Raw genomic sequence first — 12470 nt, forward strand, 5'->3', positions numbered from 1 at the left:
AGGAGATTAAAGGAGGGAACAATAGGCTACTTACAGGCCTGAATTCTCACTGATTCCAAACCTACACATCGTATTTGTCTCACCCTTGGAAGGTTTCCCCCTCTGGAGCACCTGGACTGGTGAATGCTGGGTTTCTACATTTTGGGGAAGCACTCTTGACCTCTTTTGTTTCAGCTTCATTCCTTGCTCACCTTATAAAGAGTGGGAAAGCCATTCTGAACTCCATTTCTATTCCTCAGCCTCCTGCAGAAACCACTCACACATACTGGACAGCATTCCCAAGGCATTTGCATGGAGGTAGCTGTTTACCACCTCCTCACACTCCTACCAGCACAGCACCATCAGATTGCTCTCAAGCTGTCCTAGCAGGGAGCTCAGCTTCTTAAGCTTTTGATGTGTACAGACATAATACACTGCTGCCTCTTCCATTCAAGAGGTTGGTGTTTACTGACTCACTTCAAGACAGGCATTCAATTCCAAGTTCCCTTACTTTCAGAAGGAGAGGATTTGGTTGCTGAGGTAAGCATACTATTAACTTCAGCAGATTGTTACTCTGGGGTTGGCTTGTTTTTAAATCAAGTGTTTTAACCCAGTTATACCAGTGGCAGTACCCTGGTGGGATCAGCTCAGCCTGCAGTGACAGGCTGGCCCATCAACAACCTAAAACCCAAAGACACAGTGACAGAGACAACATTCCCCAACTCTGGCTCAAAAGCAGAAAAGCACTGTTCAGACACAAGCACAGGAAGGATCTGACTGCTCCTGCAGCCTTAATAAACATGGCACTGGAACAAGTGAGAAGGGAAAAAGGCTCAAATTGGAAAACCATGCATCCTTGGGTCTTTGCTTGGTTAATCCAAGTCCTTCTTGAGAAAGCTGGTATAGGAGCATTATTGGCTGGAAGCATTTCTAGCCAAACACACTGTAACACATGCAAGCACCAAGCCAGCACAGCTATTCAGCCACAGCAGGATGTCAGCAGCTGAATGGCTGGAGACTCTGAATTCATCTAACATTGGGTTTGGCCAATTTCTGCACATACAGAAGAGGATGAAAAAGGCTCTGTACAGTCAGAGCATGGATACCATAGTTGTATCCTCAAAAGCTTGGGGAAAAAAACCCAAACAGAGAATAATCCTCAAGTTAAACCAATGAGAGCACAACTTTTGCTGCTCCAAGGTCATTACATTTGCTGCTGCATATGCCTACACTGCAAATCTTCCTCAAGAAGTTTCAGGAATGAAAAAAAGTCTTACAGACTTTGGGGGGAAAAAAGTCTTAAGAACCAGACATGCTATTGTTAGGAGCAGAGAAAGAGACAAATTGTAAAAGTCAGACTACATAAATGATTTCAATGGACAAAAATATCAAGCTGAAGAGGTTAGCAGAACAGACAGGATTTGAAATAAAGTCTCCGCTTCGCACGTTCGCCGGAGCCTAAGTTTGTGCCCAACGGAGAACAAGCTTCTTACCAAATTTAACTCTTCATTCTGTCTTACTGCTTCAGAATATGAATCATCAAGTTTTTTCTGCAATTCAGTCAAGAGATCTTTGAGCTGAAATGAAGTTTAGAGTTTTAGGATTTGTCTCCTTAGGTTGCCCCACTTCTCTTCTGCTCAGTGATTAGTGTGCAGCTCTACCCTAAGGTCACAAGCACACAAACTCCTCAGCCACAGGGGCTAAGCATTAGGTTAGTTTGCCAGCCAACTGGGGACCAAAAGAACAAAAAGAACAGCTTGGACAATCATGTTTACCTCTCTGACTTCTGAAACATAAGTAGATCGTTCTATTTCTGCCTTTTCTAGTTCACTTTCCAAATGTTCTCTCTCTTTTTTAAGCTAGAAACAGAAAAAACAGAGTTAAAACAGATGTTTCCAATGCCTTCTTGCAGCATTATTTGCTTGATTCATAATTAGCTGTAAATTCCTATCAAATATTCCATGACATTTAGCGAGCATTTCAAATCCAGTGATTGCACAATGCAGATTTAAACTGTTACACTTCAAAAAAAAGAGATAAAAAGAATCAAGCCCAAGATTGTCAACAAGCAGTAAACTGCTCTATCTCACAAGAAAGAGCCCCAGTGGGTGAGTACAGAAGTAAAAATCAATTTCTAGTACACAACAACTCTGCTTTTAAAAATACTGCCCAAAAGACTCAGCTTCAACTGCAGCACAGGCAGGAGAGAAAGCCAAGAAGTTCAGATTCACAGCATAAGCCTAAATGGTGTTCAAATAACAGAAAGCTTCCAAGAAAAAAAAAACAAACCCAAACCACCTGCACTTACAGTTTCAACTTCTTTGATTTCTTCCTTTAACCTCTCCACCTCGTGCTCCAAAGAGACAACTGAAGATCGCATCTGCCGTTCAAGGAAAATACAGGTATTGAGTTGGGTTGGTCCAGGACAAACCTTCCTTATACACATAATGATTTAAAACTACTGAAGAGGAAATCAGAGTGACTGAGTTGGATGCTCACTCAAGTAATTCAATATACCCAGTCTCTGTAGGACAACTTTCCTACCTTCTCCCAGCCTAAGCAGCTCTTTGCCACATTGAGAGCCCAAATGCCTGAAAGATGTGGAATATAAGGACTAAGCCAGTTGTCCATTAGCTGTGGTAAGGGATATATCCTTCCTAGAGAGGGAAATCTCCATCCATGACCCCAAACTCAGTGCATTTGGCCTTATGAGAGGCTGTGTAAGTACAGCAGATGGTAGCACATCTCTAGTTCAAGATCTGACAGCCTTTATCAGCCCCTCAAACAAGATGTTTATAAATCATCTCTTTGCTCCAGGCTCATACTCTGGCACTCAAATTTACTAAGCAGAAATACTTTACAAATAATTTTTTAATTTTTTTTAAAAAAAGCAGTTTGACCTACTTTAATTCTAGATTAGGAAAGAAACATAAAAGCCTTTTTAATTCCCACTTTTCCAAGCAACAGAGCCTTCCTAAAGAGGAAAGCTTTGCAGGAAATCTGAAGTGTAATTAGTTGACCGTAATGGATTGAGAGGTATTTTAACAGCTTCCAAAAAACTTACAATTCTATGATATTTCACTTTTAGTATGAAGAGTCTGTATCTGTTCACAAATGGACTTGGAAAAAAACAGGTGCTCAACAGAAATACAGTCTGAGTTGCTAGAATCAGAAAAATATATATTTCTGGGCACATTCATGGGACACATGGATATTCTGAACCTTTGGCTTCCTAGCCCATCAGCATTAATATTATTACTTGCTACTTAGCTTCCCATCCCTGCAAGTGTTCCAGGCCAGGCTGGATGGGGCTTGGAGAAACCTGGGCTAGTGGAAGGTGTCCCTGCCCATGGCAGGGGGTGGGACTACATGGGCTTTAATGTCTCTTCCAACCCAAACCCTGTGATCCTATCACTGTGAGACAGAGTTGTCATATAGGTCAAAGACCTTCTACCTGTGCTGTACATTTGTTCTTGCTACTCTAAAGATGACAACAGAAATAGCCACAGAAATCTAAAGACATGAACAATTCCTACACTTTTTAGGTGGGTTTTTTTTAATGGAAATATATTGGTTTAAAAACTAAAAATCAGTCTTTACATGAAACTAAGTATCAGAGCACCAAAACACTAATGATATGAGGAATCTTTCCTATTATACTTGTTGCAGGCTTCACCTTTTTCATCCCCTGGTCATGCACACATCAAACCAGGCAGCCAGAGCTGTTCTACACAGCCTTCACAGCCCTCAAACACACTCTGTGACTTCAAGCAGAACCTGCCTGGCTGCTGCTAGAAAAGCAGATCTTCAGAAATACCTGTTTAAGTTCCTTCTGTGATTCTTCAACTTTTATCTTCCATTTGCTTTCTTCCTCTTCCACACTCCTCTGTAGCCTTTGTAAAATCCCCTCCTAAGAAGAGAGAGGGATTTGAAAGCTCAGAGCAGAAGAAAGGCAGCTTGTAACATCACACAGGTGACCAAGGCTTACCGTCTCTGCCAGAACTGATTTGTATTTCTCACACTCCAGCTGCAGCAGGATGTGCATTTCCTCAGCCTCCTTCAACTTCTGCTCCATAGCCTGGCAAAGGAGGAAAAGGACCACAAGAGTCACATCTCAGCAGATGGATTTCAGTCCTATTCATCTCATTTCAACAAGCTGCTATCACTCATGGGCAGGTCTGGCTTTCCAACCCAGGCAAAGATAACAGCAGGTGCAATGTTCACCTGCACACCTCAGTACTGAACCACAAAACTTTTTGTGAGTGACTGAAAAAAACCAAATTACTTAAAAATGAGAACAGGGATTTTTAATTTCATGAACTCTCAGTTCCACAAGGCACTTTGCAAATGCATTTCTGATTTACAACCTGCAAATATCTACAGAACAGGTTACACACAGCAGCTGTGGCTGCTCCATCCCTGGAAGTGTTCAAGGCCAGGTTGAAAGGGGCTTGGAGCAACGTGGTCTGGAGGGTGTTATCCCTGCCCATGGCAGGGGGGTGGAAGTGGATGATTTTTAAGGTCTCTTCTAACCCAAACTGCTCTATGATTCTTTAAGACAAGTTTCTTGTCACTTGTTTGACAATTTGAACTTCACACCCACACTACAATTAGCAACATTTACACTGGAAAAATACATTCTAACACACAAGTTCTTCACTGTTTGAGCCTACCTTGGCATCTTCAGATCCTGAGGCCTCTCTCAAGTACTCCTTAGCCATCTTTTCAAACCCACATATCCATTCACTGTGGCTCTGGTGGGAGATACATTTGGTTAAAGATGAGAATAAAACTATTTTCAGGACATTTGCCTCTCAACTGCAGGCTCAGGGAGCAGTGTTTGAGTCTCCTAAGACCCCAGAGCTCTCTCACAGCCTGGCAGTTGTTGTTCAGCTAAGTACCACACACAGCCCAGCAGAGCTGGCAGCTGGCAGGCAGCAATCCAGGAGCACGAGGTTATGAGACACACACACACAAACAGTTCAAGGGGGCTTGGATGTGCTGAAACACAGCTGAGTGACAGAGGACTGCCTGCAAGAGTCAGGGCTCTACAAGAAGTATTTGAAGATTTAAGAGAATCTTTTCCAAAATCCCTGAGCAGTTAATGCAGATGCTTGCTATGTAATCCTAGGAAGGCTGTTTTATAACCTTACAGAAGGTCTTTTTACAGACTGCTTCATCAGGAGACTAACTTTAGCACATTTGGGAACAATTTTAAATATGAATATTCAAACCCTCTAGCAGTTATAAATGAAATGCAAACCCCATTTTTCCAGCCTCACTTCATATGATTCACCCCATCTGAACCACATGAACCCAGTGCACTTTCCCTGCAAACAGCTGAAAGCCACCAAGGATATGAAATTGGAAATCAGTGCTTGGGAACAAAACAAACCCTCCTGAACTGTATTAACTGGCACTGATGCAGTGCAGCTCCTCTGGAAAGGGGGAAGATCTGGATCCCCATCGTGTCAGACAGTGAGTAAACACACAAACCTTATCCCCCCTGAATAGTTACTATCTCAGCTAGACACAAGATAACCCAGGCAGATAAACTGGATGTTGGGGCAATAAGAAAACACAAGATAATGACAACTTCTATTTTGTTTTAACACTTTTCTTGAAGCCACCATCTGCAGCTTTGCCTCTCTGCTGCTGGCAAGTACAGGTATCACCAGCAAAGACACTCACATCCCACTGCAAAACCCCTGGAGCAGAGAGGACTCTGAGGAAAGGCTTCAGACTGCCCAGCACAGCACGGTCAGAGCTCCCTGGCTCCATGTTAAGAGCAGCCACTTCTCTTACCACGTTAGAAGGAAGAGAGACCTTAGGGAACAGCTTCTGGAGGAGCTGGCGTGTCTCCACCTCGGCAGCTTCCAAATGCTGCTGCTTCTCCTAAACCAAGAGAAGGGCTCACATGAAATTGGGCAACACACTCCACTGACCTGGCAATAGCCTCTCCTATGCCTAGAGAAACTTACTTAACCCAGAAAGTCTTTCTTTTTCAAGTGAGAAAGGCTCTATAGTCTCTAAAATTGCCAGTAAATTGTTTCCAAAATGGACACTGAATTGGTTCAGAATTTAGCCTTCACATTTGTTCTCACTTAAGGTTTTATTCTCTCAAGTTCTTCTCCAATCTAGCCTGTTTGTACAGAGATTACTCCATCATTCACTTGTTCACAACACAAACTACACTGTGCTGATCCACAGATCACACCAACCTTGCCAATCAAGTTGAGAGAGCTCAAAAACAAGTAATTTGGTCAATCAACTATTTCTTTTCAAAATCCATACTTATCTTAAACAATTTCAGGTGTGAAAAAATCACCATAAGTTAACATCATCACATCAAAAGCAGAGAATTTAAATCAAAAGGAAACTTTGTGTTAATGCACATTTGAACCAGGCCAAGAAAGTAAGACTTCTAAACATTAAAGTACTCAAGAAGATCCTTACATCCTTTCCCAAAGTTTGATGCAATGGGAAATAATTATTAGAGCTGTGTGACAATCTTGCAAACAAATACCCAGGGCTGAGGGCACCAACACATCTACCCTTCCATGTACTTAACATTCAAAGCAGAGCAGCCACAGGACATGTGCTTGCTGTGCTTGTGGCAGATTGGTTTAATTTAGTCATGCAACACTCAGGCTCACACAGAAAGGTAAATGTAGAAAGCCTGAAACGCTGCACAGAAGGCAGTTTTCAGCCAAAATCCTTCACTGATATTTGGGGTGGTTTTTCCCTTTGACACCAGTGTTATTGCCTTGCTGCTCTGAGTTCCTCTGCTGCAAGAGATGGGTGGTGTGAGCAGGTTGGGATTCAGAGACAGAAACAGACAGGAGACATTAGGTTGTGAAGCTGTGCTAAGGGTGTTAGTTGGCAGCAATTTAGGGACCACAGAGAAGTGGCAAATGGCTGTTTGATGAAGTCTTCCAACTGCAAGAGAAAGCAGGCAAGCGTTAGCACACAGCAAGAGCAGGTACAAACCTCCCTGAATGCAGGGCCAGGGAAGAGTGGAGATGCCTCCAAAACAGGCACACAGTCCCAGTCAGAGCTCCTCTGCTTCCAGCTGCCTGATTTGGGGTTTTGAAGTTATTTTGAAGCTTTTTTTTGAATTCTGCACAGTGGTAATTAACACTGAATGACGCTCACAGGGAACACAAGTTCAGTTTAGAGCAATTCACAGAATCACAGAATTTTAGGGGTTGGGAAGGACCTTAGAGATCACCTAGTCCCACTTCCTGCCCTGGGGTAGGGACACCTCCCACCAGAGCAGGTTGCTCAAGGCTTTATCCAACCTGGCTTTGAACACTGCCAGGGTTGGGGATTCTACTACCTCTCTGGGCAACCTGTGCCAGTGTCTCACCAATTCACACCCCATATCATTTGTGTCAAGCTTCACATGCCTTCAAGGAGGAAATTCACAGCTGTGGTCACACCATTTTCCTGTGAAGCTCCCAGGTTAGTCCTGGTTCTTCACAAATCCACTAAGTTTGTTCAAGCACAGCAAAAGCCCAGTAGAAGAAATCAGGCTGCTCACCAACACAGCTTTTATCTGGAGCTCCCCACAAACCAAAACCAATTCACAACAGCTCTAACAATTATGCAAACAGAAATCAGAAGTCAGCATGCTCATAAATTAAGAATAAAAAAAAGAAATAAACCTAAGGACAACAGGAAGAAGCAGAGGTGAGAGTATATGAATGATCACTCAGAACAGATTATACTTAAACTGCAGTAAAAGTTAAATGTCTCCATTTCACTTAAACCAGCTGCAGATCTGCTTCTAGCTTAACGCATCATTTCTAGCAGTTAACATTACAACCTTGGCAGTCTTGTTCACTTTGTCCTGCAGCAATTTTTCTGTTGATGCCAATGCTTCCATTGCTTCCCAGTTTTTCTCCCGAAGGTCCTAATCATTTTTAGAAAGAATGATTTCAGTTCAGCCAATATTCAAACTGTTTTCGCTTTTACTTCAGAGATATATTTCGCATCACATTCCACCATTTGCACTGAAATGCTGGTTACTGCAAGATGATTTTGCTGGGGGGATGACATACACTAGCAAAAACAAGTGTGATGTTCAAAGAGTCTGAATGAAAAAAAGTGGGGGGAAATGCCAATTTCTGCCCAACCTGCCCCCATGTCCAAAACTGATCCACGTGTCACTGCAGAGCATATGGCTACAGCGATCCCACACTTTGACTGCACTTGTAAGAAGAAAGAGGGAAGTTTTCAAAAGTAGTGAGGAACACAGACACCAAACCACAGATTACACGACAGAGTGTTAGGCATGTCACAGAGCAGAGCCCAGCATGAACCCCAGGAGACATGGAGGTGTGCACATTTACGCCCCTGATCCAGCAACCAGATCTTGGGCTTCAGACCAAACCTACTATGTCAGGGCTGACTTTAGAAACACAGAGCTCAGGGCCTTGGTTCACAGCATTTATCCACACAGCTCTCTGCACTGCACCCAAAGCAAACTGGTTTGCTGCTCAGCAGCCCTCCTGGGAGGTTTAGGGTTTTGAGCAGTGGTGAGCACAATCCAGATCCACATAGCAAGACCACCGTGCTGCGTCTTTCTTGGCGAGGTCATCAAACGTGTACTCCACAAGATGTCAACATGCAAGTGAGGAGGCTGAGAGCTCTTCTAAGAGCAGCCTCACTGCTCATGTCTAGGAAGGATGGTGGGCCTTGCAGCAAGGAGATTACAGTGCTTGGGATTTAGATTCAAATTTTTTCCGACCCTCAGAGCAATCTCCTTTAGCAAAGGACTATTTTGGAAAGGTTGTGGGTTTTTGTGCCACTCTCCAGATAGCATTCAAAGCCTACTGTATACCTACACTAGATTTACCTTACCACTTCTGTGTGCCCACTATCCTAAGGACTGTTCCACAGGATTTAAACACAATATTGGATAAAACTAAGAAAAATCTGGGATTACAAGCATGGTCTGCCTTTAGCAGCAGCCACATTTCTGCCTGCACTTCAAAGGGTACTTAGACCTTGTGATTCCCCAGGAAGCAGACATGCATATGTTCTACCTTCCCAGCTCATCTGTCTCCCAAGACTACTCAGCCACCTTCCCTCTACTTTATTTCAGCTCTTAAGCAACACTCCTTGCTCAAAAGCTCAAGTTCTCAGTATTTTCCTTGTGCATCTTTCTTATATTGTTCCACTGTTAAGCAATAAAGCTTATTGCATGGTAAGTCACTGATTTTACAAGTTATCAAGGAGAGACAGGCAAGATAAACCCCCCTGGGTTTTTTAACAACTTTCTTCCATATAACTTAGAAGATAACACTCTCTTGCTCTGCACAGGTAATGTATTACAAGGAAGTAACTTCACAGCTCTGTGATAGAAGATACAATCTTTAATTCCATCCACAAATAACCTATACTGCATCATCAGCAGCTGCTGTGAAGGAAGGCTCACTGTCCATCACCTCCTTTGGAAGATCAGGATTAGTCACTCTTAGGAATGGAAAGAGCCAGATCTGAGCACCCTGCAGGTAATGCCTCCTCCCATGGCCATGCACAAGGAGCACAACTCAGAGCACAGCAACCTTTCATCCTCCCACAGTCCCTCTCCAAACTCCCTCCCCTTCCCTTGGCAAAGGATGTGTTTCTGAACAGGGCTAACAAGGCTTGAATCCAAATGCAGGAACTTGCTGTGGGATGTGTCCCCTAGCAAGTCTTCTTCCTCTCACCAAATTAACAACTTGCAAAGAGCTGACAACACTCTGGGCAGCAAAGTAAGGTATTATTCCCAAGGAAAGAGGAGAAGAGTGTCCAGGGGACACAATACAGCAGACAACTATCAGAAACACACCCCCAGCATGATGCCCCAGGCATCAAGAACTGCTGTGCACAGAGGTTTGACTGTTTTGAGGGGTCTGGGGGCTGTCTGGAGTGGTGGGGGAAGAATTTCCTTACGTTGTTCTTTTTCCTCTGTTGCTCAAAAGCATTTCTCTGAGAGGCAAGCTCACTTTGGAGACTGGCAATTTCCTTGTCTTTGCCTGCAACCCTGAATTAACAAAGAGAATCATAAACAAGTCAGGAGATATTGAAGAGATTTCCAGTGAAGCACTGACACCCTTTCCCATACACCACCTTGCCCTCCCTTCCAGCCACACAGTCTCTTTGAAAAGCTGCTCTCAGTGACTTGGCAGCACCACTTGCTTCTCACTGCTCTGTGAACCACAGGCTGCCTTAGCAAAGCCCATTGTAAAGCTGCTGTTTGCCTACAACAGGCATCTGCACACATTTATCAAGGCCACAGAAAAGCAACACATTAGCTGAGGATAAGTCAGCCACCCACACTAGTACAACCCCACAGAACAGGCACTGCCTGCTGGATAAGAGCATTCCCTTTCAAGCACCTAGTCCACAATTTATAAGTCATTTAACTTAAAAAGACAAATAACTCAGCCAGCCAAAAATGCATGACAGTGGCAATTTGCTTAGCACAATATAAGCCAGTCTTGGTATTAGCTTCCACACAGTTCTTCAGTGTGTTTCAGCTCCATGTTATAACACACTTTTACCCCTGAGATTTTCCCAGGGAAGAGATTTCCACCAAATGATTTTATAACACGAACAATTCTGCTAAGCTGAAGTTCCAAGAAAAAAGCCTGCCACTTTTGCATGAAACACCATCATTTAACTCTTTAGCCATGCAGCTGAGCTGGCAAGCATACAAAATTAAATCCACCATGGCTCACTTACATGGCTGGGCACAGCATATTGCCAGCACTGTCTGTCTGCAGCTGAGGATCATCAGCATGAGCAGAATCTCCATGTTCCAAGCTTTATTAGACAGTAATTTACTTTTTTTACTAGCCACTTCTCATGCTCTGATATTACACATTTGGCATTTATTTTATCTTTTAAATTTTCTGAGCAGGAAGTGAAATGAGCTTATCTACTGCATTCAACTTGTGGCAGTACTCACACTTGCAGAAGCTCCTCACTTTGGACAGCCAGAGATGCCTACAAAGAGACCAGAAAGTCATTAGGAGTAGTCCAGCAAAGACCACAACCTGCCTTGTTAACCAGCCACTGCTTTGGGCCTTCAAGGGATTCCTATTCAGCCTCCTTGGGCCAGAAGCCTGGCTGGGATACAGCATGGAAAGATGGGATGGAAAGGTAGATGAGAACAGAGCAGAAGGAAGAAAGAGCATAAGGCTGCAAATCCACATGATAAAGGGAAGCAGGAACAGATACACAACAGCCAGAAAAGCTGGCTTAGTGCAATCCAACTGCTCCTGAAGCTGTCCCTGGATTTCCATGGTCAATACAACTACTGGTTTCCCATGTCATCCATACAAGCTACCATCATTCCCTTGGAGCTCACCCAGTAACAGTGCAATAGGAAGCTGTACCTGTTTGCAGTTCTCCTGCTTTAGTTCTTGTATTTGAACTTTAAAAGATTCATTTTCTTTTTGCACATCCTGTAGAAAGAAAAGAGGCAACATATACTCATGTATAAACACAGACACACACTCAACACATACACTGCTCAACACAAGATGTTTCTATCAGAACTTTACCTGCAACTGTTTTACTTGGTTTGCAATTTCTCTCTCTTTTTCTTCCACTACAGCTTTCAATTTCTTCATTTGTTCTTCTTCCCCTTTCAAGCTGTTTAGAAAGAAAGACAAAAAAAGGTTAAAGGAATGAAAAAAAAGGTTAAAGTAAGAACTTCTGCTAAAAAGGGACAGACACTCTAACTGGGACAGTTTGTGCAGCAGAAGACAAATACATTTTGTATGCTATATATAATAAACAGCCAAGAGGAGAGCACACACACACATGGAGAAGAAACCTTGCAGTATGGCTCCAACCCAAGGAAGCTAACAAAAATACATGCCAGGTGCAAGAACATGCACTGCCGACACTTACCTGTCAAGGGCTGGCCTGAAGCAAGCAAGTCATTTCATACATCAATCAGCAAACATTCAGTCACAGCTGATCCCAACAGCATCCAGAGCCACATGGCAGAGAGCAACTGATCACCTGGGCAAATTCTGCAAGCCAGGTGGCTCTGAAGGTGCCAGGGACAGTCTCCTAACGGTGAGGCTGCCTCAGGTACCATGTACTGGCTACACACAAGCTGTGCTGGGAAGGCAGCGCGTTACAAGAGCTGCATTGAAGACAGAGCCCTTTTTGGCACAGTCTCATACAACTTTTCTCTGACTTAGAGCAGCCAGACAAAGCAGAGTCAAAACAGAGGAAAAGCCTGGCAGCATTTCTCCATAAAACAGGAGCTGCAGAACTGGCTATTGCATCTCAGCCTGAAATGGCAAACTGGATCCATTCGCTGCTTCTACCACAGGCACTTCAATCCACACTCTTTTCCACATGCTAAACAGAAGGAGAAATCATCACCAGACACAAGAAGCAGCAGCAGTTTCATGAGTTAATAGAGCCCTGGGTGAACACTGAGTGTGTGAGCAGCACTGCTGAGGCAGGCTGGGCAGGAA

At 43.6% G+C, this 12470-nt stretch overlaps 1 protein-coding gene across 1 annotated transcript in view; it reads right to left on the minus strand.

The window, feature by feature from the left end:
• KTN1 (kinectin 1 (kinesin receptor)) overlaps nucleotides 1-12470 on the minus strand; it is a 55180-nt gene that overhangs the window by 9503 nt on the left and 33207 nt on the right. The window contains exons 28-39 of the mRNA XM_009081938.1: nucleotides 11538-11628; nucleotides 11370-11438; nucleotides 10940-10977; nucleotides 9922-10012; nucleotides 7808-7894; nucleotides 5785-5874; nucleotides 4653-4733; nucleotides 3968-4057; nucleotides 3797-3889; nucleotides 2288-2359; nucleotides 1755-1838; nucleotides 1473-1556 (exon numbers count right to left, since the gene is read on the minus strand). Of these exons, the coding sequence (XP_009080186.1) occupies nucleotides 1473-1556; nucleotides 1755-1838; nucleotides 2288-2359; nucleotides 3797-3889; nucleotides 3968-4057; nucleotides 4653-4733; nucleotides 5785-5874; nucleotides 7808-7894; nucleotides 9922-10012; nucleotides 10940-10977; nucleotides 11370-11438; nucleotides 11538-11628 (970 nt within the window). The remainder of the gene's footprint in view (nucleotides 1-1472; nucleotides 1557-1754; nucleotides 1839-2287; nucleotides 2360-3796; nucleotides 3890-3967; nucleotides 4058-4652; nucleotides 4734-5784; nucleotides 5875-7807; nucleotides 7895-9921; nucleotides 10013-10939; nucleotides 10978-11369; nucleotides 11439-11537; nucleotides 11629-12470) is intronic.

Source organism: Acanthisitta chloris, unplaced genomic scaffold, assembly GCF_000695815.1.
Source record: "Acanthisitta chloris isolate BGI_N310 unplaced genomic scaffold, ASM69581v1 scaffold4819, whole genome shotgun sequence".
In the NCBI taxonomy this organism is placed as follows: domain Eukaryota; kingdom Metazoa; phylum Chordata; class Aves; order Passeriformes; family Acanthisittidae; genus Acanthisitta; species Acanthisitta chloris.